The 27,380-nt window shown below is 38.8% G+C and overlaps 1 protein-coding gene across 2 annotated transcripts in view; it reads left to right on the forward strand.

The window, feature by feature from the left end:
* Positions 1-26,753, forward strand: part of nlgn1 (neuroligin 1) — a 240,981-nt gene extending 214,228 nt beyond the window's left edge. The window contains exons 5-7 of one of the 2 annotated variants that reach the window (XM_081358202.1): positions 19,366-19,578; positions 21,155-21,944; positions 22,644-26,753. In XM_081358202.1, coding sequence (XP_081214328.1) covers positions 19,366-19,578; positions 21,155-21,944; positions 22,644-23,478 — 1,838 coding nt within the window. In that variant the 3' untranslated portion in view covers positions 23,479-26,753. The remainder of the gene's footprint in view (positions 1-19,365; positions 19,579-21,154; positions 21,945-22,643) is intronic. The other variant, XM_081358203.1, reaches the window with a different exon arrangement.
* The last annotated feature ends 627 nt before the right edge of the window (positions 26,754-27,380 follow it).

Genomic DNA, 27,380 nt, shown 5'->3' on the forward strand with positions numbered 1-27,380 from the left:
TCTTTTTATTTTTTATGAATCAAATTTACAAGGGATGTTTAGCAAAAAGTACACACTCTATATGGTGATGATTTTACAGCACTAATATATATATATATATATATATATATATATATATATATATATATATATATATATATATATATATATATATATATAGGGCCCTATTTTAACAATCTGAAACGCAAGTGTCAAAGCGCAAGTAACTTTGTGGGCGGGTCTTGGCGCTGTTGCTATTTTCCCGGCGGGATAAATTACTCTTGCGCCAGGCGCAAATCTAAAATGGGTTGGTCTGAAGAGCTTCATTATTCATAGGTGTGGTTTGGGCGAAACGTGAAATAAATCAATCAGAGCGTCATCTCACATTCCCTTTAAGAGCAGACGCGCTTGTTCTAAAGCGGATTCCTATCATAACTGCGGATTTGCCAGACGCGCGCCAGGAGCGGTTCACAGCCAAGGAGAGCAACGCTCTCGTCAGGGACGTTGGGAATGGAGAAACACACCCAAATTAACTTCAGTTAAAAAGGCTCGATAATTTGGGTAAATGTGTAAGCTAGATGTATGCTTTTATAATAAATTATCTATCTATCTATCTATCTATCTATCTATCTATCTATCTATCTATCTATCTATCTATCTATCTATCTATCTATCTATCTATCTATCTATCTATCTATCTATCTATCTATCTATCTATCTATCTATCTATCTATCTATCTATCTATCTATCGTAATAATGTATGATTTGCAAAAATGAAAACTGCTGCTTCTGTGTAGATGAGAGAATCAAAGTGCGCGTTGTGCACACGCTACATTGATTATGGCCAATCACCGACAGGGGGAGGGTGTTGTGAGGTTTTGAGCCAGCTTTTTCTTCAGCTCTGACTTTGCGTGCAGCCGTGCACGAGCACAAAACCTCACAACACCCTCCCCCTGTCGGTGATTGGTTGGAACACTATTTGTTTTGGTTTTGAGTGTTTGGCTAAACCATTTGTTTTTGTGTGCAGATCTCAGAGCCTAGGCTGCCTACAGAGACGCGTTTTTTGACGGCATGCTTATGGGGCGGGCAGCTAGCGGATCAGTAGGAAAGATTAGATGAATGTGATAAAAATATTTTTGGGCCTGAAATCACTGATACCACCTTTAAGATGGCTGAAAACCATGTGGTAGTCCACTTTGTAGTCCACTTTCGGTAGAATGGAATGCATCTATTGTGTTTTCTACTTACTCTATATATGCTTATATTTCGCAACTTCCGGCAGCATGATATTCTCCTTAACATTATTATGCATTGAGTTTAATATCCCTGGATTAATCATCATTGTATATTGTCGATGTATGTGTCTGACCTACACATTCTCCTTTGTAATTGGACCCCAATGTCTAAAGTTAATTAAATTGTCTGTGTACTTAAGACTGACTCATCCATAGACTGACAGTCGGTATGTACATTCGCTGCCTCTGACCTTTCCTCCACTCAGAACATTCTTTATAATACTGGCTAGAATCAGCACTTTATGCATTTCCATATTTGCACATTAGAACAGGATGTGAGATTGCATGGGTTGAGGGAGGCTAAGTCAATGCTGCCGTGCCAGTTTGTAAGAGCATATGGGAGACAATTAGCCCACTGGTGTTCTCTTTCACTCTCTCGCTCCTTTAAATCAACATGCTGTGGTGTTTCCTCTACACAAAACTTTGGCTGGCACCAAGCCGCCCAGGCCACCATTCAAAGCCACGGTCGCCATAGTCACTCGGCATCCATTCTGTGAACTTGAATGAAAGGGAGGTCAGCGGGATTTTCTAAGGCCATAAACACGAGGAACTCGGAAACCGCTGTTCAGAAATGTTCAATTAGGACTTTGTAAACTTAAATATGTTTGCACGCATTAAAGCATCTTTATTTTTATTAGTGGTGATGATTTTGATTCAGTAATAATAATAATGTTTACCAGTGATGATAATATTTAGAATATTAGGGATTTTGCTGCTCTCAATCTCGTGTAGGCTATTATTCAACATGAAATGCAATGAAAAAAAAATAAAAATTCATGTCTGTGAGAGAAAACTCTCTCCAAGCACAAAAGCCTTTTCATCACCAACTTCCTCACGCTATACCTGAACTGACTGACTCTCCTCTAGTAGCTAGCCCTCGATAAGGAATATGTCATTTTAACTTCTCTGCGTTTCTAGCATTCATACTAATCATTAAATCATATGGGATAAGATAGAAAGTAGAAGAGGGGATTCTGCCAATCCCAAGGCTTTTTTTCCATGAATAGGAATGTTAGCTCTTTGAACCCACCTTTATCCATTATGGATTCAGAGTGCTCATGGATTACATTTTATTTCCTCATAAACACAGTAATCTTTTCACGTATAGCCTGGAGAGAATTATTACCCTAAAGTTGTTTGCTGTCTGCTCTGGAAAAAAAAAAAAGGTTTCTAAATCTTTTAATGGTAAATGATAATTGAAGGCAATTGAAAGCCTTTCCCACAGTAACTATGGGCAATTGTTTTGCAGGATGTTGGCATCCACAACACTTTGGCTAAACAGCCAGTATCTGTTCTTAATAAGCTGATCAAAACCAAAAGCAGCCTGTCTGGGCGTCACAGGAAGCCTCTGAAAGTATATACAAGCCTGAAATTGGCACATTTTTGTAAAAGTTTTTTCATAACAGAGGGGATTAATGGCCAGTGGGATTCCAGCGAAGGCCGAGCAGGGGGGTTGATAGATCTTCTTGCTGCTCGGAGGCCTGGCTTGCCTGTTTTTGGCTTCAGATCATGTTGCTTGCTTAGTCTGTGTGGTTTTGTGAACCTGAAAATGTGCCCCAGGAATAAAGCCTGTCCTCAGACCTTTCATCTGCATCTCACCACCAGCCCAGCTACCTCTAAGATTTACTGACCTTTCTTTGTGTGTCATTTTTCATCCATCAAGACGTTTTAAGGTGACATCGTCCTTTCCCCACAGCTGGTTTTGTATCATTCTTGGATGCATCTAGGGGTTGGGGCAGTTGTCCCGGAGAGTGAGATTTGTTTACAGATATGTGGTGTGATGCTTGTTTGGCGAGGAGTCCCCTGTGAGCACTCGGAACTGCCACATCATTGAAAGATGCCAGTCTCCCAGCTGTACTTCTCGTATCGGCTCACCGTTTGACTGTCAGCATTCTCATTCCGACAAAGATTTGGTCACGCTCAATGAAAGGCATGAGCTGAGTCTAACAGTCAATGTTAATGGTCCCCTCATGACCCACCCCAGCACACATTCACCCGGTCATCCTGCTGTTTTACAGCACCAGTAAAAATACAGGCCAACTAATGAGGCATCTGCTTTTGTAAAATGATGTCTCTGTGGTTTAGGATTTTATGTTTGTATGGTTTTTAAATGAGCTTGTGTGAATAAAGATGAGGCAGTTAATCCGTTCACCGCATTTAATGCAGAGTGCATGTCTTTCCATGTACATTTTGACTAATTATTAAATTATTTATTATAAATAAAATTATATATATTATTTATATATAAATACATATTTTTTTATATTTTATTTTATATTCCTTATTTAATTTAATTTCAATAAATTTTTTTAATTTTTATTTTTTTTTATGAACTACCAGCCCGTTCTCATCCCAAGGCGTCATATACTGACGCTTTTGACATTTCGTCTACATCGAACGCACATGGCACCCTTTAGCGTCAATATGAGACGCAGATAGGTATGGGCCAGAAGGCGCCTCCTAGCGGTCTAACCCTAACCCTACCCCAGACCTAAACCTACCCATAACCGAACAAAGCTCTGTGCGTGTCATATTGACGCTAAAGGGTGCCATGCGCGTTCGATGTAGACGAAATGTCAAAAGCGTCAGTATATGACGCCCTAGGATGAGAATGCATATGGAGATTTTCCAGAAAATCTAATAATTCATTCATCCAAAAATCGATATTTAAATAAATACATCATTGATAATAATTATTAGTTATTGATGAACTTTTTATTGTTCATGCCTATTTTGTTGAACCAATTATTATTATTATTATTTTGCATATAATCCAAATACCAAGTTTTTGCCTGAATTCCCAAGCTGTCAAATGATATTTCACTCAAGTATTTCACTCTTTTTGAGTAAGACTGCATTTTACAGTATTTCTTTCAGTGAGTTATAAAGAGCTGGCCGACTACGGCGCTCTGCGTGTGCATCTGTATGATGTGCAGAGGTGTGTCTCTGTGTGTGTTTGTCTGTGGTAATAAAGCCTAGATCTGCTGTTGTCGGGGTCTGAGAGCCGAGCCTTCAATGCAAGTTGTTTGTGTATCTCACATATTAGGACAGGTTTGACAGGCGGTCCCAGAAGAAGGTCTCTGTCTCTGTTTAAATTTTCAAGAGCCTGCTTGATTTGTGCATTTCCAAGCCTGCCTGAAGTCTTTTAGATGGGCGCCTTTGAAGCAACAGAATCCATCAGAATCCATCCATTTCTGCAATACTAATACAATCAAACGGGAATGGCTGCCTTATGATTCATTTATGATGCAAGTGCAACACAAATGTGAATTTGTGATGCATCTTCAAAGAGTGGCAGGAGAAAGCATGCTTAATTGATAGATGTTGTTTTTTACTCTGCGACTGTTCTTTCAGGCACTGATTTTCAGGCGGTTCATTTTGTAGTGCGTCGTTGTGCTGTTTATATCTTTATACATTAGTATCGACTGTTTTCAGGTTTGTGTTTTCTCTGGATTGCTTGAAAGAAGATTTGTAGCCATTTAAGATGAGTTTCCTCGGCCAGTGAGATCAGAATATATTGTAGATGTTTATTATTAAAAAGATTTTTTTCTTTGTCGAGGCATTTGATTGTCAGACCAAAGTAGTTAACTTGTCAAAGTCTTTAGCGGCAACTTGTGACTTTGGCTGTTTAGGTATTCACTGCCGATACCTACTGATACTTGTTTGGCATGAATAAGTCCTTCCGTTGATGTTGTTTTCTGATAGAGATTTGTTTTGGCAGTGATGTGCTTTTATTTTGCCCTTATCAGTTCCAGATCTATGGACAAACTGTCTCTGTTCATTGCGTGCATTGACAGAGATAAGAGAGTAACAGAAATCATTTGTGAAGAGGTTTTGTCGGTTATGGGTGTTGTAATTCAGCATCCATTACGTTAATGACTCTAGAAGTGCAATACAGAAGTCATTTCTCATTTACCAGTCATCCTTTCGTGTCTGTTACACATTTATTGATTTTTGTTTTTGTTACAAATAGAGTCATTCTATAGAGATGCTGTTGAACAACAATTTTCATTGATATAATGGTTGATACATCAGCAATGGCCTGCTGTGTATCCAAGTGCTTCTGACTTGGAAAAGAAAACTGTACAGAGGTTCTTCTTTCAGTTTTTTAGTTGTTTCACTGAAGCATCAACTTTCTTATTTGGGCCTCAGGTGTTACAAAAAGGACTCAAATCTGACCGTTGTTGAAATAAGTGTAGCTACAATAGCTTGGGGGTCAGTCTAAAAGACATTTATAACGATTTTTATTATGAATGAATGTTGTTCTTTTGAAAAAAAGTCTCACGTTTTCCACAAGAATGTTGGGCAGCACAACTGTTTTCAACTGTAATAATACTGTAATAGTTTCTTGAGCACTAAATCAGCATATTAGAATGATTATCATGTGACACTGAAGACTGGAGTAATGAGGCAGAAAATTCAGCTTTGCCATCACGTAAAAAGTTATTTTAAATTGTTTCATAATATTACTGTTTTACTGTATTTTTGATCAAATAAATGAGATTTCTTTCAAAATTAAATTGTACTGACCCCAAACTTTTGAATGGTAGTGTACAAAATAAATGAATATAGCACAGGCTTCAATGACTTGACATTCATTTTTGTTCTTATCTGTTAATTTACGTAAAAATACACTATAAATGCAATTCTTACATACAATGACTTGAATACACTTCTATGATGAGCATTTTTTTTATGATTTTTTTTCTTTCTCTTAAGCCAGAGTAAAGAGTGTCTCAAGGTCATGTCTCTTAAAATATTTGATAATTTGACCTTTTTTTGATAATGCAAGGTTACTTCTTGATTTTCATGGTTTTGTCATTTAATATTAAAATAAGAAAACAGTTTAACTTTATTTTTTAAATGTTTTAAACTAGTGTGTTTTTTTATGTCTGAGAAAAGTGTCAATGTCAACAAGTCTCTAAAAAATAATTTGACCTTTTTATGTTAAAGCAAGGTTAGTTTTAGCTACTTAATGATTTCCATGATTTTATAATTTAAAAAAAAAAAAAAAAAAAAAACTTTTTATCTCAAATTTTTTTTTTTTTTTCAAAACTGTATATGATAGTAAATATGTTATTACTTTTTACTTGATGGTTACACAACATGACATTTTTAGAATTTCAAATTAAATGAAACTTTTCTTGAAAAAGGCAAAACATTTTCGGTACTAGTTTTTATTTTTTATTTTAATTTTTAAGTGTTGCATTGGGGGGGTATAAAAGACATTCTCTTTAGAGGACAGTCCTGAGACAGGAGGGCAAAAAGACAAAGACAATCAGGAGGCGTCTGTGGCACAGCAGTGATGGGTCGATAGTCATATCCAACTCATGAGTGAAGGACTGTGGGGCATTAGGACCCAGTGACACTCTGTGACATTTAATCTGGGAGGGTGTCAGAATGCACTTGCACTCTTTTTCGGCGCTTCACTGGCCGCAGGTTCAGGCACGGCCAAGAGAGTTCTGATTGGCTGGAGCGACTCAGGTACAGGCTTGAGCCGCTGCAGCTGTCAAACATGGTTAACCGCTGTGCCCCCTGAGATAGCATTCAATACTGTTCCCTTAACGTCTTGCATGCCCTCTCTGACACCTCATCTCATGTTTTTCTGCTCTTTCACCAAAAGCATCTGACAAAACTGACAGACAGGAGTCTCTCCACAAACGTCGCTTTGCCAAACTGTGGGGGAGGATGTTTGGAGTTCTGGCATGTCCTGCATGGTTGTGTGTACAAATAACCAGGGTTCATCGTTCTGGTCTGCTGACATATCTGGTCTGGTTAGTTTTTTTTTTAACGCTGATGCAATCCTCTAGTTTAATAATCTATGTCTGATTCAATCCCTTTTGTGCAAATAGTATCGTTTTTAAACTATTAACAGGAGTTGCGAAGATTGCCTGGAATACTTGATACTTGATTCTGATTGGTCAACCATAGCATTCTGCAGTCACTTGACGCTAAACTTTCGCTGCGTCCAAAATCGCGTACTGTCTGAGTAGGTACTTCATTTGAATTTGAATTTCCTTTGCGACCGTTAAAAAAGCGTGCTCTATATTATATGAATATGGGTAGTATGAGTCAATTTCGGACATACTACATCTGCCATGTTGTTACTGTCATATGACCTTCACTTCCATTCATAAATCCCCTCTCGTGGCCTAGAGGCCTACTATGGTGGGATAGTAAAGTGTCCATCGAATGTGCTCTTCAGAATCTCACCGGAAGTAATTGTTCATCCAAGGACCTTTCGCCTACTGTTTTTTTAACACTATGTATTCGGACAAACTACTCTTTTGGCGTATTGTTTTTTACGTACTATATACACTGAACAAAATTTTAAACGCAACACTTTTGTTTTTGCCCCCATTTTTCATGAGCTGAACTCAAAGATCTAAGACTTTTTCTATGTACACAAAAGGCCTATTTCTCTCAAATATTGTTCACAAATCTAAGTTTGTGTTAGTGAGCACTTCTCCTTTGCCGAGATAATCAATCCACCTCACAGGTGTGGCATATCAAGATGCTGATTAGACAGCATGATTATTGCACAGGTGTGCCTTAGGCTGGCCACGATAAAAGGCCACTCTAAAATGTGCAATTTTATCACACAGCACAATGCCACAAATGTCATAAGTTTTGAGGGAGCGTGCAATTGGCATGCTGACTGCAGGAATGTCCACCAGAGCTGTTGCCCGTGAATTGAATGTTCATTTCTCTACCATAAGCCGTCTCCAAAGGCATTTCAGAGCCTTTTCAGAGTACCCCCACCCCACAGTCTGGTTCTGCAGAGACTGTAAACTTGAGGATGCAGGCATAGTTTTGTGGCTGACTGTCCCATTATTATGAAAGATAGTAGTGTAGTCTGAGATCAAAGCTGGTTTTGTTTGGTTTCACTGCAGTCTGGCAAGATGATCAAGTCAACATAATAAGATCAAAAACATGTTGAGGTTACTGCTATAAGTGAGCAGAGGAGATTTGGGTGCTAAAACACGTCCCTTAGGACACCCAGATCCTAATCTGAGTATGAAAGCTTCGGTTTGTTTGACTCAAAACTAAACATTTCTGATCGTTTGTAATTACAAAAGATATTTATGGAGATGTGCTCAGTATCCAAGCTATGTTTAATGGCTCAAGGTGACAAAGTCGTCCACATTATGTCACATGAACCCCCATTTTGTTCATTTTATTTTATTTTATTAATTTTTTGGCTCAGAGAGGATGCATTGAACTCAAGTGTTATAGATTTCCATGAAGTATTTTCAAGACAAGATTGCAACAACCTACACGTCCCAGCATAAACGCTCCAAACAAATTATTTGTTATTAAAACGTCTGTACGTTCACAAACCACTGTTGAGGGTGCTTCTGAAATGAGTGAGGGTATTTGTCTCGTCCTTTGCTATGTGCTTATCACTGTCAGTCATCGCAATTTCGAGAGTGAATCCCGCATGGGTGGGCCTATGTTTTAAAGTGTGTGGCTGCTTGTCAAGCATGGAAACCAAAATTTTATTCAAATTCTGAATATATTATATTAATTATCATGTCGCCTAGACAGCGTGCAAAGAGCGCTCTCTTTACAATCTCTAAAAAGCTGTCTCTCATTCATCGCTATCTCACAAAGTTCCGTTATATTAATTATTGAAGCTGGCTACACAATGAATCACTTATTTACATGTTTACAGTTTGTTAGAGAGGGTTTGCCAGCATGCAGAACTCAGCACTAGACAAAAAATTGTAACTGGATTCTAACTCAATCACAATGTGGTTGGCCATTGCGTTCAAGAAATCAACAAACATGTCTGTGATTGCTCACCGCTGTGAACACAGGTTGTAAAGAGAGCAAATACATATATGCGCTGGATTGTTTTCCAGCTCTTTTTCGCTAGTATGCTATTTTTTACGAAGAAAACAGTTGGTTTGGCCAGTCATGGGCAGCTTTTCTCTCTAAAAGCAATCAGAAGCAACAGCAGGCAGTGGTTTGAGTGAGACAAAAATCACAGGCTAGTATCTAGTCCGTCTCCCTCGGTTCAGAGTATCCTCTGTGCCTCGGTTAAACAGCACCCATAACTGCAAAAACATTAAGAGGCATCATGATTTTCTTCCTTTCATTTTTTTATTCCGTGTCTAAAATGGTAAAACAAAAAAAAAACTCGGAAAAGCCCATTTATTCTTGTTTTTGTTTGCTCAGTGGTAATTTTGGACCCGTGATGCGAGTCAGACTCAAACTCTTGCTTGATTGCCACTACACAACTCATTGGAACATATTTCTCTAACCTCTAAGTAACTGCTATTTATTTATTTATTTTCCTGAAGTGAGCTGATATGTTGTGTTGACAGACAAAGATCTGTAAGAATGCAGTTTTTTTTAAACACATGGTGTTTGGCTCAGCGGTGGGCCGCTTTGACTGCAGACGGCACTGTCACCACTGCAGAAGTGAAATGACATTTTCAAAGCTGTGCGTTTGTTACGGGAGGGAGCGGGCAATGGGACTCGTCTCCACATCATCCCCTTCTTCGTCTGGGCTCATTAGTGAGACCTTGCCTCCAGGTTCCATGCAGGATTCTGAGGTCATGTATGGGTGTTTCTTCTGCTACGGCCACTGGGGTAGATTTTTATTAAAACTAACAGATTTCAACTTTTGTTTTGAAAGTTGAAGATCACATAAAAACTTTCACTATATTTTGATGGTCCCTTTAACACATTCTTTTGACAACAAGTAGCCTAATGTTGCACCTACATATCTTCTAGCTCTCATTAGAGTGTTAGTAGAGTATTAATAGACTGGTAGGGTTCGGGTTAGAATAAGTTTACAGGTGCAAAGTTACTTATAGTCAGTAGAATGTCTGTTGAAGGACCATCACAATAAAGAGTTAGCAGATATTAAGCAGACAGTCTACTAATACTCGAATGAGAACTAGTTGACATGTAGTTGCGCAGTTAGGCTATTTAAAGTCAACAGAATCTTCAAAAGGGACCATAAAAATAAAGTGTTACCACTTTTTTTCAGGCTTTCATCATATATTTTTGCTACTTTTTAAATGCCTTTTATGCATCTTACCTTTGTTTCCACAGATTCTATTATCTTGGAATTCATACATATGCACTTTTGGATACTGATAGTAGAGAAATGATATGAACTACTCAGTTTGAAAAGTCTTTCAAAGAGTTTACAATTCCAGAAGTTGAAGAAACACCCATATGTCTCTATCGCTGAATAGGGGAGGCCTTTAATAATTATCGACATAAAGAGAAATAATCGTAATAAAAAAATATCTGGATGTACTCTGTTAGATAAGAGTACTTTCCACCTGGAAGACAGCACTCAACTGCACTCTCTTGCTCTCACACATGTCAGAGGAGAGGAATATTTCCAGGATGTGCACTGGAGAGGAGCAAGAGGGAAAAAAGATGGAGGGCTATCTTTAGACTCTCACTTCTTATGAAAAGGTTTTATTCTCCCGCTCGCACTCACTCACTTTCCCCATCCTGCTAGGAGTGTGTGTATGTGTGTGTGTTAAACCCGCAGAAGGCTGTTATCTGTATGCAAATGTTGTTCTTTTCTATGGAAAGGGAGCTGGTTAACAATTCAGATCAGGTTTTGAAGCAATGCAACTACCAAGAAGCACATTTCAAAGAAAGCTGTGCTGCAGTTTGTGGCTTTCATGTATGTTGCATGGCAGTATTTTAAGAACAATTATTGCATCCTGTTGATGTTTGAACTTAGAGATTGTGCTCTGCAATACGTACACAGAGCTATTTTGTTTTGCCCCCTGTAAGGCATATGAATGACATTCAGATTTAAAATAACCACTATACAAATGGATTATATTAAAGCAAATGAAAACCCCGTCATTATTTTACTCACATTTGCCTGCTGTTGTTATTTTTCAGTGGAATACAAAAGGAGAATCTCTGAAGTGTCTTTTGTCCACACAAAAATCAAAACATGGAAATAATAGCATACAGGAATTTTCTTTTTTTTTTTTGGTTGAATTATTGCTTCAGAATTTACATTTATGGACCTTTAAGAAATATATTGCATGGTGCGGTGTAATTATACATTATTTTTTACAATTATCATTAGCATCATCTTCAGTGCTAATAAAAAACTGCTCGAATTTCAAATAGAGATTAAATGTGGTCAGAGATTAAATGTGCAACAACACGTCACAAATAAAACCTCATCAAAGCCTTCCAATTACCGAAAAGGGTAAACACTGGCTTGACAGATAATGTAACAGTTGAATAACGTGTTGTGTGATTGTGGTACTGTCGTTAAACTCTTTTCTTCTATAATTGAACTCAAACAAGCTCTTGAGAAAGGTGTCCACAATAGCAAGGTCTTCAAAACTGCTTAAAGTCCCCCTGTAGTGAAAATCAAGCTTTTAATGTTGTTTATGTCTATGTGGTGTTTTTAATATGCTTTAAGACAAACCCTGTACAAATGCATCATTCATTTTGTAATTTGCTTATTCATAAAACCGCGTATACTAAATAGGCTACATTCAAGCTATTTTATTAAGGCATGCAGAATTTTTTTTTTTTTTTTTTTTTTTTTAAATGTAATGTTGGTGATCAGAGATGAGTTTTAAGGGATACATTTATTGACTACAGGGGGACTTTAAGCACCTGGCGACCAGCAGTTGCTCATAATAGTACCTGATACTTTTAAAAACCTAATTAAAAAGTCCCCAAATTTGTATTTTCATCCTTGCTGGATGCATGGGGGCTGTTTAATCCCTTCGAAAACCTGAACTTGTTCCACAGAGGGTTTTTTTTTTTCTTACCTTGTAAAGGTTTTATTTTGAAAATGTGTAGAATTTATGAGGTTTCATGTTTATTCAAAGCCATATTTTATTTAGCCTTTAAATTCCATTCACTTGTATTCATAAAATAACAACCCAATCCATACAGACTGCAGGTTGGTGCGGTTTGTGGTGTTGGCTGCAGATTCACAACAGTTGTTTGGCCCTGTCAGAGGATGCTGTGCATCCCTTAAGCAAAGTTAGCGAGGTGGAATAAGTGAAGTGCAAGTATTTACATTAGCCTTCATTAAGCTCCCCATGCTACTCAGCAAGCACCTAATGTAATTAGCACATTACTGAACCCTTAAACGGCACTCCCACATCAGACCATAGGCTCTACTTGCCAACGAATGTTACGTCATGTTATGTTACGTCATGCTGTTACGTGCTATGTCTGAATTATTGGTAGCACTTTATTTTACAGTCCTGTTTCACATACTGTATACTTATGTAGTAATTACAATTACTGGTACCAGTCCTGAATATACCCCTAAACCTAAACCTAATCTTAACCCATGTAGTTACATTATATTATTCAGTACTTTCTTGGTAAGTACACTGTAAGTACATTGAAAGTGTATGTGCTGTAAAATAAAGTGCAACCAAATTATTTTATATTAAGTGCTACATATTTGTTAGGTTATGTCTGAGTTCTGTTTGTTTTTGTCATGTTTTATGTTACTGTATGTTACTTGATGTGGTTTATGTAGTTACTTTATCTTGATTACATTATGTATAGATTATGTTTGAGTTTTGTTATGTTATGATGTTATGTTACTATGTTAGGTTATGTGTGAGTTAAGTTAAATTATGTTACATTTTGTTTCATGTTATGTGTTGTGTTGTGTTATGTGCTACTGGATTATGTTACTTCTGGGTTTATATTCATTTATTTACTGCATCTGTGCCACAGCTATTTTGTTACGTCTGTGTTGTGTTATATTAATGTTTCGTTATGTTGTTGATTTTATGATCTTAATTGCATTACAATATGTTTGAGTTATGTCATGTCGTGTTATACTGTATGTCGGTTTGTGTTTATGTGCTGTGTCTGGGTTGATGTCATGCATGAGTTTTGCTTGTTTTGCTTTGTTATACTGTTAATATGGTTTGTTATGTTATGATTCATTATGCTTTTTAATCTTTTACAATGTGCTGCGTGATGTTATGCTACATTTTGTGACTAAAATGTTTATTTAACTGTAATTGCAGTATGTTCATCCAAGTCAGCTAACAGTGGGCCTTACCTATAGAAGTAATTTCATTTACTCAAACTCGTCCTCCTTGGAGAGTAGGAAAATAAAAGGAGATGGATTTTTTTCTAAAAGAAAGTGGGTTACTTTAATGTAATATCCCTATGAAAAAATAAATAAACGTTTGAATAAAATTCTGTGTATTTCGCCTGGAGCAGCAGTTTTCAGGTTTCGGATTCTGCATATCAAAGCAATGAAGACAGGAATAGGTCTGTCAAGTCAAATTCAGTCGGGATCCTGGAGTGGTAACTGTTGTTAGCCTGTGCCAACCTTTAGTGTATTAATCTCCTTTGACAGAGACAGTGCTCAGAGCCAGTAATTCATACCATCTGTGGTCACTGTACATTACTTCCTAATTATCAGCGTGCAGTACAGGTAATTACCACTTGAGGCAGTGACTCGGTCTTGCCATCATTTTAGTGACTGTAACCTTTTCAAAGCAACTTCTGGCAGTTCATTTCATCGCCTCTCGCAGTTTTGAAACTTGCGTTCTCAGGTGCCAGCCTGTGGTATGGGAGCAGATGGCATCTGCTTTTAGTCTTGAAGTCCCTGAAATGGTTGATAATTCTGCGATGGGAAGGGAAAGTATGAAGGTGTTGTCACACTGTAAATATTTTTAGGGACACAAACACAACAGGAGGGCCAATTTGTCTCACTGCTGGGTGAGTAGAGACAGAACAGACAAATAAAGCGCCAACGGTCTGGCTGCGACGTTTCTTTTTTTGGAGAGAGACCGAACTGGCAAATGTTCTAATGCAACATCTCTGGGACTGATCCTGCTGCAGCCTCTCTTTATTTCTAACCCTGAAAGGAATGTACAGTAATGCCTTTTTCTCTTTTTGTCACTTCTCACATTGCTTTGGGGGGATCCAGTTTTCCTTCTTTTATTTCGTTGATCTTGTTCTCTTTTACCTTTTCTGGCCTTCTCAAGTCAAAACCGAGATTAATTTAACATCTCAAACCTTCTGCTAGGGTTCCAAAAGGAATTAATTTAAGTACATGGCACTTGGAACTAAGCCGCTCTGTTGCTTTTTCATCTATAGTTCTGATTCCACTTTGTTGGCCGAACGATAGCATTCTGATTCCATTTTTATTTATCTTTTTGGACCATTCCCAATATAGGGCTTCAGGTTCTTGTAATACGCACATTGATGCGTTTGGAAACTTTGCAAAATGACGCTCTTTCACTTTTTTGATGTTTTAAAGACGTTACTTTACAGTATTTCAATTTTCTGATTTCTGTTATGAGACAGGGAGTGGATTACACCTCCATTAGCATATCTATGAGAGGAGAGGGTGGTTATCGTAGACCAACAACATCCAAGGTTTAACACTGTATTTTAGTGTTGTTATACTTGTTATACAGGAATAACTTAAAATTAAATGTTCACTTTTTATTAAGTGAGTTGTGCTTCACTTTTGCTGTTTAAATTTGATGATCATCTGAGGAAGGAACTGTGAAGTCATCAGAACTTTGTATTTTGAGAGGATGGATGATATATTCCATCCTCCATTGGATATTCTATCCAATTTATATAAAATTCGATTTGTGCCAAATAATTTCCAATCTGTCTTCAATCTTTAATAACCAAGAGTATTGCAAACGTTCTCAGAACTTTAGCTAACATTGTGGCAAGGTTCTCTTAAAGTTATGAATAAATGTTTTTTTCCAATAATTAAAGGCAGGGCATTTGATTTTTGGTCTATATATATATATATGTTGATGTTAATGTTAATGTTTTTTTAGTGATGTTTTGGACATTCAGAGAACATTCGGAAAATAATGTTTTCATAACTTAATGGGAACGTTAGCAAAACGTTCTTAGAACATATTTTTGTTGTTGGGAAGGTTCCATGGACAGTGTTCCCCTGACCCTGAATCTCATTGAAATGAGCCAATAACGCTTATACAGCAAATCCAGAGCACTCCTCTCACTGACTACTGTGATAAAAATCCATGATTATTGCCGGTCTCATTAAAGCGCATTGTTGTGAATCTGTTTTCTCCACATTGTACCAAATACACGTCCATTCACAAGCCCTGGCTATTCACTGTCCGAGCCGAGGGAGGCCCTTTTGTTCCCCGTGATTGGATTGCACCTCTCTGCATGTATGAGGATGGAAAGCGGGCTGCCGCCTGCCTGTGTTAGCAGCCAAATGTGCTCACGGCTCTGCGCCGCAGGCATGAGCACCTGACAGCCTGCCATTTGATTGCTAATCATTTTCGAGCCTGTGCCTGGTCTTTTTGATTTGCTCTGCACACTGCCTTGGCTAAATGGAATCAATTAAATGCGTGCTTGTATTTGACGGCCACTTCCAGGAGATCAACTTCTTGATGTAGCAACACAACTAGATTAATTAAATCCAATAAAGAACTCAATTAACAAAAGGAAGGTAGCTGAGGAAGGGTCAGATGGATTTGTGTGTGTGTTGTGTGTGTGTGTGTGTGTGTGTGTGTGTGTGTGTGTGTGTGTGTGTGTGTGTGTGTGTGTGTGTGTGTGTGTGTGTGTGTGTGTGTGTGTGTGTGTGTGTGTGTGTGTGTGTGTGTGTGTGTGTGTGTGTGTGTGCGTGCGTGCGTGCGTGCACTTTTCGGACTGTTTTGTTTCTAGTCGTCTGCGACTGTAAATGAGCTTTCTGTAGAACACTTGTTGTGTGGCTTTATTATTTTTCATGTGTTCTGGGACTGCGAGGGCAATTACAAGACCCAAACAGTCGTCTATTCACTGAACATACACACAATCAGTATTCCACAAGCACCCTCAGGATGTACATATATTCCCAGGATAAGCTACTGTAGTGAAGTAGTTAGTGACTAGTTTTCCATTAAAACGCACCACTGGGTTAGTTCTGTGTAATCAAAATTTTTTCGCTGACATTTGTAATATATTGCTACAAACTATTTTAATTTGAAGGCACTTAAGTGGAAGTCAAGGGGTAAAACAACAGTTGTATTTTCAAGTGACCCAAGAGAGCTGTGGTTCCACTCGCTGACCAAACCAAGGAAGATCAAACCATAGCAAACTTAAAAAAAAATAAAAAAATAAAAAAGACAAGCAGTGTAATGTTGATTAATGTAGTTTAGAGTTAACTACACTGCTATCATACAGTACAATAATAATAAACATAGTGAGTTGCCTTGTTGTCTAGTGCCTACATAGGCAACTACCCTAAGGCAGCATCCTAACTGAAACAAAACCTTGCAACTGACTTGATTTGGAAAGGTTTTTCATGTTGCAATGTACTCTGTGTGTCATTCAAATAGCATTCCTCACACGAAGCACACATGAGTGTCTACTCACCACTGAGTTCAGTGGAGTTTGCTGTTAGCATGTTGCTAAGCTAACATAACAATAAAGTATATTAATAGCATACAGGAGTATTGGGTAAAATACTGCACTTCTAATCAGATTTAACTTATTTTTTTTCAAAACTTGCTTTAGTTTGAATGGGTTTATAATTGCAATTTATCTATGGAAGTAAAATAATTATATGTATATATATATATATATATATATATATATATATATATATATATATATATATATATATATATATATGTATATATATATATATATATATATATGTATATATATATACATATATATATATATGTATATATATATATATATATATATATATATATATACTGGCCCTGATAATCATCACAAATACTTACCTCTTGCTAGCCTAGAAATCTAGACGCACCCTAGCGGCAGCAAAATTTATTTTACAGCCAGTGTGGTCTAGCAACTCTCCGTTGACTTTCGAGCTGGAAAAACCAAACTCAGGTCAGGCCAATCACATCGTGTATAGAGTAGGCGGGGCGGGCTTAACATAATGACGACAGAGTTGCAACGGTTCCCTGCTACTTGAAAACAAAAAATGGCTGCTGCTGCTGCTGGCGAACAGCGGTCTTTCGAATCGGCTTTGGACGCGACTCTGGAGGACTTGGAATTAAGCTTTTCTTTGAGAAAAGAGCAATGGCACTTAAGTCATTTTAAAAAAAGGAAGATGTGTTCGGAGTTTTGCCGACTGGATACGGCAAAAGTTTAATATACCGACTAGCCTTCTTCGTTGCTCTGATTGGTTGTAGCGCTATCCTATTGCGTGCAGAGGGATTTTGAGAGACAACCGTTTATCCCGCCCCTCGGACTGAGCCGTGCCAATGGTGAGTTGCCAGACCTAACATCTTGATGTAGGTCTGGCTTGCCAGGCTAACCTCGTGCTCTATTTCTGTAAATCCATTTTCATGAATGAATGACTCTCGTTGCTCTATAGTTTTCTTCGTCAACATCCGCTTGCGCCCCCTGCTGGCGAGGTCGACTAACAGCTATGGAGATTATCAATTGACCGTTCGCAAAACCACGCCCTCGAACGGTCCTCGTCCAATCCTAGCTCAGCAACTGTAACTAAGGAGAAGGACCCCCGTCAAACATTGCGATTTCAGCAACAAGGTGAAACGATGCGCCTATGGCACCTGCAAGTCTGACACCAGGTACCCCAAAAGTTTAGAGGGAGGGGTCGTTTTTTTTTTTCCTTTCCAAAACCCAAGGCCCAAGCGGAAAGATGCCGACAATGGATTAAGCAGTGTGGGAGACCTGTTCATTATGCTGCGTTCACATCAAACGCGAATAGAGCGTCAAATTTGCGTGTATCGCGTCTAGTTCGACGCTTGAACATTTTGAATCCATTCGCGCGTCCAAAGCGAATAGGACGCAAGCGAGCGAGTGCAGTATGAGTGCAGAATGTTTAAAGACACGCAGAACATATGCAATGATGAAAGGTTAAACGTGAGAGGTGGGGAAACTGTAGGCTAACGTTACTTGTCATAACTCTGATAGAACAGGTAGAAACTGAATCTTTGTAACCTAAACTAGATTGCAGCCCTTTCTGTCGTGCCCTGGAGGATATGTCTGCTGCATTACTCCAAAACCAATCACTTATACCAATAAGTATGGAGCTCAACCCAGCCATGGCTATGTGTCTGGTTCTCAATTGTTTGACGGGCGTAGTAACAATAACTAGGGGGCGTGGCTTTTGCGAACGGTCAATTGGCAATCCACTGATATTCCTGCCATTCCCAAATGTTGAATTTTCTGTCGAGTTTGAACCACTGAATTTGTGAAAGCGAATTTATAAAGCAAAATAAAATGAACCGAGAATTGCCTGTGGAATATTAGGCTATAGGTTGTATTTTTAAACAGAATGAATATTTTGGAAGTGAAATCTGAAAGGTGAATATAGATTATTGAATTTTTAATAATGAAAACATGTGTGAAATGTTTTGAATCGAAATATTCACAGCTTAAATATATAACCATGTTGAATTTCAGCCCATAAAAATGCAAGCCCTAAAAATGCAATGCATTAAAATACAAGCAGGGTTAATGCAATACATACTTTTTCAAGTAGTGCAATTCAACAAACTTTTTTGTTTCAAAAACATTTGTCCTTATTTTACTTCCATATTCATCTTACTTCATCCTCTAGCTTAGATTTTTTCAGAGTTTGTCACATGTGCATTTTGGGATTGCCTACTCTGTATATGTAATGTAATGACTTAGAATTTGACCAAATAAAGGTATATTTCTATAGTCCACTAAAATGCAAACTACAACTAGGGTGCTCTCTATGTTTTGGATTCTCCTTAAATTCTGTTTATTTGATGTAATTTAATTTTTTTTTTTTTTTTTTTTTTTTTTTTTAATAGGCCCAAAATAGTCTATAAAATGATTCTCATTCAATCAAAAAAGATTGAATGGGCTCTCTTCCAGGGGAGGAGGAGCCAACTGTGATACACAAGAAATAAACAACTATTAAAAACTGTTTACATAAGCTCTCCGGAGGTGAACAAGTGTGATAACATTTCATGGATGTTAAAAAAAGTTTTTTTTTTCTCTTTAGAAATGTCACTTTCTCTGACGTATTTTCAACTGCATTTTGCTTTTGAATATTTCAATAGCTTTCGATCCTTTATGGGTTTAAAGTTGCACAGCAATGCATACATACACTGATTCGATTATTTCTTGTTTCTGCAGGTTTTTTGAGCACAGGAGACCAGGCAGCCAAGGGAAACTATGGACTTCTTGATCAAATCCAGGCCCTGCGCTGGACGAGTGAAAACATTGCATTCTTTGGGGGTGACCCTTTACGCATTACTGTTTTTGGATCTGGGGCAGGGGCCTCATTTGTCAACCTGCTGACTCTTTCCCATTATTCTGAAGGTAACCGTTGGAGCAATTCAACCAAAGGTACAATTCAAAGGTTTTAACTTTTGACTATTTTTGAATGCATGCTAAAGCTGTTTGTGTTATGTACTCATATAAAAGGTCTTGTCTATTGAAATCGCTAAAGTTCATCTTTGTGTGTTTTTTAAAAATCTGTGTATTCATTTAAAAATTTAGAAACCTATGACAACCGATAGCTATTTTGCCTATTTATTTAGAGTATTGCATTATCAGGGCAATTAATAATAATAATAAAACACTGATCACTAGGGCTGGACTATACAGAATGTTCACATTAATATGATATCACTTGTTTATGAAAATTATATTTCCCTGGGTCGTTTCATGTTCCCATCTTTATTTAGTTGAGTCCATACACATCACCAGGCACGCCATGAGCACACTGTCCAAATACACCATTTACCTTCCATTGGCACAAAAAGGGTAAATACATTAATTCCATTTGGAGTCTCTCTGCTTGGAAGATTGCTTTGTGAAGAGGTCTCCTGGCACAGACCTGCTTTAAGGTTGTCACTATCATTCAAATGAACCCAGAGACACTTTTGGAAGAGACTTTAGTGTGCCATGCGATTGCTTTGCCCTGAGGCAAACCGAGCACTGCTTAATCTTGAAAAAAATATATATATTACACATATTTTCCTTTTATTTTTTAATTTTAGCAGTGTATCCATTCTCAAATATATTTGTCTGTTCATCCAAAATTGTCACAGTTTCGTTGAATTGCGAACTGAAACATCCCCTTATCTCCATTTCATTTCCATGTGTGTTTTTATAGTTTTTGTCTTCTTTAGTAAGAACATGTTTTTACTCATAACTGCACTGTTAAGACTGAGATCCCAGGGGTTGTCATGGTAACAGAGTAACTCAATTTTCTTCTCTCTTGCACTTTCTGTCTGTCTTTCTCACAAGCACACACTTTCTCTCTTGCTCACTCACTTGCTTTTTTTGTCTTTACGTTTGTGCATGATATCTGCTTCTCTTCAATGGTATGGGTCAATTCTTGACGTGTATAGGTGAAAGGGGTTTACAGGGTTCAAACAGCTATTTACTGTTAATGCGCTGTCATCAAAATTCTTGAAATAGTCACAATTCCCCCTTAAAATTACACATCAAAGTGAAATATTGATCAGCTCTGTGTACAATTCAGGTTCATCAGCATTAGTATGTTGACTTGCATGGCCTCTTTTCCCAAACCATTTAAGATTTGCATAAAAACAGCTAAACCGAGATGTGTTTATTTGCTCTAGATTGCATTCCGAGGAGCACATCATGTGAAAATAGCCTACAGTGGGGTCCAAAAGTCTGAGAGCACATTGAAAAACTGCTATTTTTTCCATATAAACCTGAAATTAAAGCTTAATGTTTAAAGCTTTAAATATATATTGTTTCATTTAAAATTCTGAACTATTTCTTGACTATGTAAAATGTTATTAAAAATGTTTTCACTAATATAATTTGTAAAGAAAAATGTTGTTTTAAATAGGTATAAACAAGTGGTCATTTGTGGTCTCAGACGTTTGGACCCTGTGGTGTGCAGTGATTGTTCTCTTTGTGATTATGTTTTGTTTTTCCTCTACAGGTCTTTTCCAAAGGGCCATAGCCCAAAGTGGCACAGCCTTGTCCAGCTGGGCTGTAAGCTTTCAGCCAGCCAAGTATGCCCGCATGCTAGCCAAGAAGGTGGGGTGCAACCTCAAAGATACAGTGGATATGGTAGAGTGCCTACAGAAAAAACACTACAAAGAACTATTGGAGCAGGACATCCAGCCTGCCCGCTACCACATCGCTTTTGGGCCCGTCATTGATGGTGATGTAATTCCCGATGACCCTCAGATCCTTATGGAGCAAGGGGAGTTCCTCAACTACGACATTATGCTTGGCGTCAACCAAGGCGAGGGGTTGAAGTTTGTGGAACCCATTGTGGACAATGAGAACGGTGTTCAAGCCAACGATTTTGACTATGCCGTGTCAAGTTTTGTGGATGATTTATATGGTTACCCTGAGGGGAAGGACATCCTTCGTGAGACCATTAAGTTTATGTACACTGACTGGTCTGACCGCCACAACGCGGAGACCAGAAGAAAGAGCCTGCTGGCACTCTTCACAGATCATCAGTGGGTGGCACCAGCTGTGGCCACGGCAGACCTCCACTCCAGCTTTGGCTCGCCTACTTATTTCTATGCCTTCTACCATCACTGCCAGACAGAGCAGGTCCCACCCTGGGCTGATGCGGCACATGGTGATGAGATCCCGTATGTTTTCGGGCTGCCCATGATTGGTCCAACTGAGCTCTTCCCCTGCAACTTCTCCAAAAATGATGTGATGCTTAGTGCAGTGGTAATGACCTACTGGACCAACTTTGCCAAGACTGGGTAAGTCTCTAGGCAACAGGACAATATTTCTAATCAGTTATCCTTGAGGCCAACAATACGGCTATTAATTAGGATTTAGAAGTGATTTTGAATGCAAGTTTGTTTTGTTGTAAGACCACCAACGCAAACATCTCATAATTCAGGAATTGAATTTGCTATTAAGGTACAATACCTTGTTGTTACCAGGAAACAGTGCTACATGGTTCCTAAGGTTTAATCATTGCTTAATTGTTTGCTAATGCATTCTCACTCACAAATACTTGTTAAGATTCCCAAGGTTATGCTACATTAAATTTATGCAACTGCTTTTTACGCAACAGCAATTTAGTTTGCTTCAATTTAGGTGTAATGCAGTGAATAAAGTAATGCTGATGATCACTTAGTTTAGTGTTTATATGACATTGCGGCCTAGACATATAATCATCTCATGGGAGGACAACAAATCAATTTGTGTGCAAATGTGTAATTTCTTCTCTCATATATATTCTCGTTAATTTTAAAAGCAGGTGCCGTTGTCAGGAAACCCTAATGAGCACTGAGAGAATATTAGGGGTCTCTAGGCACTCCCCTAAGACTTGACTGTAATGGTTTGTGTGATATTTGTCTTATGGAGTGAATTTCCTTGTGCAATTCTGAAAGAGGTATTGTAGAAATTATCTTTTGTGTGTGGAGTACTGAAATCTTCATTTTACCTTTCAGTGACCCCAACCAGCCAGTTCCACAGGACACCAAGTTCATCCACACCAAGCCCAATCGCTTTGAGGAGGTGGCCTGGATGCGTTACAACCAAAAGGACCAACTATACTTGCACATTGGCTTGAAGCCCCGTGTCAAGGAACATTACCGTGCCAATAAAGTTAACTTATGGCTGGAGCTGGTGCCTCATCTCCATAGCCTCAATGAGGTCACCCAGATCATTTCCACCACCACCAAGTTGCCTCCACCCGAGGTCACTCCACGTACACCAAAGAAGATCCCAGTTAACACCAAGAGGCCCTACCCTACGCCTTTTCCCACCGAAACACAGGACAGCCACAACCAGAACCAGAACCAACCTTTCCTAGTGGACCAGCGGGACTACTCGACCGAACTAAGCGTCACCATCGCCGTTGGTGCTTCGTTGCTCTTCCTCAACATTTTGGCTTTTGCCGCACTCTACTACAAGAAGGACAAGCGAAGGCATGAGGTCCACCGGCGTTGCAGCCCGCAGAGGACCACAGCCAATGAGCTACCCCATACGCAAGAAGAGGAGATCATGTCTCTACAAATGAAACACAGCGATTTGGAGCGGGAGTGCCGGGAGGCTATGCACCCGCACGAGGTGGTCCTGAGAACTGCCTGCCCGCCCGATTACACGCTTGCCATGCGCCGTTCACCGGACGACATCCCTCTCATGACCCCCAACACCATAACTATGATACCCAACAGCATGCCAGGCCTCACCTCCTTACACCCCTTCAACAGTTACTCCAGTGGACAAAATAACACCCTGCCCCATCCACACCCTCATTCACACTCCACCACTAGAGTATAGCCACACACACACGTTCTCACACACAAACACGAACATACACACACACATACACTCCCGCAGATGTGGAGTACGAGTGTGACAATGGACGGAGGTGATGGCACTGAGTTGAGGAATATCTTTACTCCAGGTGTTCGGAGGAACAGAAAATAACAATGCTTTTGTTCCTAGAGATCAAAACTATCATTTTATATTAAAGGCGTGAACAAAAAAGACAAAAAAAAACAACTTTCTGATGTAATGAAAAACAAACAGAGATGATTTTTTACCCTTATATTGTGACAAAACCAGGGCCATTTCCTGGAAACAACTGTCAGTTTGGGATTCTTTGAGGAATGGTTTGATTCGGTTACCCGGAGAGGAAACGACGGAAGCACAGAAGAGATGACGTGTGGGAGGGCCTTTGTAAACAAAAGGAAACATATTGTTTTCCCGGGGCGCTGGATTGTAGATTACTCTCTTCAGAGCAGACGGGAGATGCTGCTTACCTAATTTAGGCATGCGTTCTCCTTCTGGTGGAGAATGTGGAATACTACGGGGAAAAAGGAAAGAAGGAGAAATCCTCAAGAATATGCACAATAGAGACATTCACAGAATGTCTTTGAATTCTTTTTGTCAATTTATTTTTGGGGGAACAATTTTATTGTATAGGACCTATTTACATATCTAGATATGTACACAAAGCACCCATGCTCTTTAAGCCCTGGCTGGGGGCGCTGATACTGAGGAATCTGCCTCAAGAGCGTAGCGGGGAATTTATTGGCTTCCTGGCAGATACAGCTTCATCACACAAGTGCTGTCTATACTGAAACTGGTGGACTCAAAGGGAGGCTGGATATTTTTAGCACGACACGCATGACAATTTATCTGCTTGGTGGCTGTTCTGCTGATTAAGTCATTATTTAAAACAAAACAACAAAAAAAATCATTTTCTTCCCCGTTTGGATTTGTTTAAGGAAATACTGCTCTGATTGGCTCACGGGAGGAATTGGAATATGCTTACGGGGGCGGACATTGTGGGTTCTGGAGATGGTGACGGGAAGGGGTGGGGATACGCTAACTAGATTGCATTTGCAAATAGCTTGAGTGAACCTGGTTATAAGGACTAGTTTTGTACATGTGTGTTGGTAAAACTTTTTAATAGTGGTGAATCACTTGCTGTTTGAGCTCCCATGTGTGGGACATTAATGTACTTTTTGATTTGCTCATTGGTCTCAGTTATAATTCACTGTTTTCATTTTTTTTAAGTTGCTAATAGTCAAACCACCCTACCTTAGAAAAATTCTTACTTGTAATGTTTGATTCTCATTTCTTTATTTTCGGTGCTTTATGAGGCAGTCCCCCATGCAGCTTTGAACAACCAGTGACCGACGCAGGGATTTATTCTGTACAACTTGGAGACTTGCGTTGGTATCCCCTCATCCAGAACTTTCTGTGAATCCCCTGAACGATCATCTTGAATGAATCCCTCGCTGGAGACAGGAGGGCCCCTGATGAAAGAGTGTATTAGGGGGGCTTCTGATGTTACGAAGCCCTTGATCATACTGCTTAAAGCTAGCTATAGAAAGAAAGAAAAGAGAAAGACAAATGGAGAAACTAGCAAAGAAAGCAAAACTTTTGTCAGTTCTTACCCAGAGATAAGTGCTCAAAGTCATTAGCCTTTGTGCTAAAAGCCAGTTTCACCTGTAAATCTCTCAGTAATTGCTAGTTTTATCCATCCTTGATTATTTTACTTTTCTCAAAGCCTTGTTACGTAACATGCTATATGCTAATTATCAATGCCAATGAATCCCTGACTAAAGACAGGACACCTGATGAGAGAGTCTGTTACGGGGCCTTCTGATATTAAGAGGCCATTGAAGCTAGCTAGAGAAAGAGAATCAATAAACATTCATGATTCATTTTCTCAGAGCCTCGTTACATTACATACTACATGCTAAAAATGGCCTGGGGTGCTAACCCATTGTTCCCTTTCTGTGGATAGTCACTTCAGTGTGACAGTTCCTGTGGTGAGAGTTTAGATTTCTTGTGAATCCTTTTTACTCATGGTACATTTGATTGAACTCCAACATCAGTGAAAGGGAAACTCCTACTCTTTTTTTCTCAGCATGTTGCGTATAAATATAGAAAAACAGAAATAGATTGGTGATTTGGTTCTCCCAGATCAGGTCCTCCTCTTTGCTTTTGTGCAAACTCTCTTGGTCACCTACTCCATGCTAATGCTGTGTCCTAACCAGATGCGACACAATAAAGTGACAAACGGTAAAAACTATCATTTTTGTGTGCTGTAAATCAGAGTTTATGTCCTTGACCATGACAGGACATTTTGACGTTGACTTTTAAAATTCTGCTCTACATAGCTGAATATTAAAGATCAAATATGTTCTGATTGGCTGTGTTTGCTTTCAAACAACAAAATTGCATGGAGATGGAAATGGAGTAATGACCAAAGCGAATACACTAGACGTCATTTTACTAGCAGCACAGCCTTTCACATATTAAGGTAATTAATTAATAGTTGGTGTGGAAAACATTGGGATAAATCACAGAGTAAATACCTGGGCCCTGGTGAATAGCTAGAGGCAGAGAACTAATGAGGGACGAGGGAAGCCAAGGAAGGGAACAAGATTGAAAGAATCGTGCTGCTCTTCTCCTGATCAGCCAACTTGTGACACACTCTGTCCCCAACAACATGTTCCCATTCAGGACACAATCTCCTCTGGGCTTATCCTCTCTGTTCTGCCTTCACCTATGACAACCTTGTTCAGTACAAACAGGCCAGAGAGAGCATCACTTTTCTGTATGCCAATCCCAATCTGCAGGTATGCATATGCAAAGTCAGCCTGCCCATGTGTACCCCTGCAAAGGAAGCTCCTTTGAACGATATAAAAATTTAATGAACCGTACACCGGTGGGGTGCGCGGAAGATTCATCTTGTGCATGCACATTTACCAAGGAGAGAGATGGAATTCATCTGTAATTGGGAAGATCCACCGCTCAGTATGTTTCTTCACACACATGCACATATGTTCATATACACACATGCCAGGACAAGCCTTGTAACTGAATGTAATGCAAGACTGAGGGCCATTTTCTTACAAACAGCAACCAAATTTCATTATGTGTTTATTTTCTACTGGCTGACCTTGAAAGAAGATCAAAATGGCTGTTGAGAACTACAGAGGGTTGTTGTGATGTAGATTATTTGTCATTTGTCTTTCTTTCTGGTTAAATAGGATTTAATCTTCTGGAGCACAATAAATGATTTTATCAAGCTCAACTTACATTGGTCTTTCTTTACCACTCGTTTCCCTAAATGGTTGTATCATGTCCAGACTTTTGCCAGTCAACACTCAGATGTAACATCTTGGGTTAATTCACTAATGCTGAAAATGTGATTGCAGACATGAGCATTTGGTCAATGTGGTACCTAACATACCTCCGTTACTCCAGGGGGCGGTAGTTAGTTTCAAATGTTACATTCAAACTGTGTGTGGTGTTTGTTATTCAGGTAAATTGCTCTAAACATTTTTAATTCAACTAACTTGCTTTGTAATATTCTCATAAAACAGTTTCTCCGCACTGACAGTAAGTGAAATCTGCAAAAGAAGACAGTAGTGAAATCTGTAAAAGAAGACAGTTATGCTAATACCATTGCTGAAGCCTTTGGGTATAGCTAAGCATCTGTATTCAAATGCTTGCATAGCACACAGCGACATTCATTTGCATGCACTGTCTGCTTTGTTTGAGCACTTGCATGCAAACCATGCAAACATAGTCAATAAAAAAGTGCTGGATGCAATTTATAGCTACTGTTTAATTCACCACCTTTGGGGCCACGGGCTTCCATAATCTTCCATACTTTACTAATAACATAAATATTGCAAGGCATAAAGTTGAGTTTT

Source organism: Scardinius erythrophthalmus (genome assembly GCF_964197995.2).
Source record: "Scardinius erythrophthalmus genome assembly, chromosome: 25".
In the NCBI taxonomy this organism is placed as follows: Eukaryota; Metazoa; Chordata; class Actinopteri; order Cypriniformes; family Leuciscidae; genus Scardinius; species Scardinius erythrophthalmus.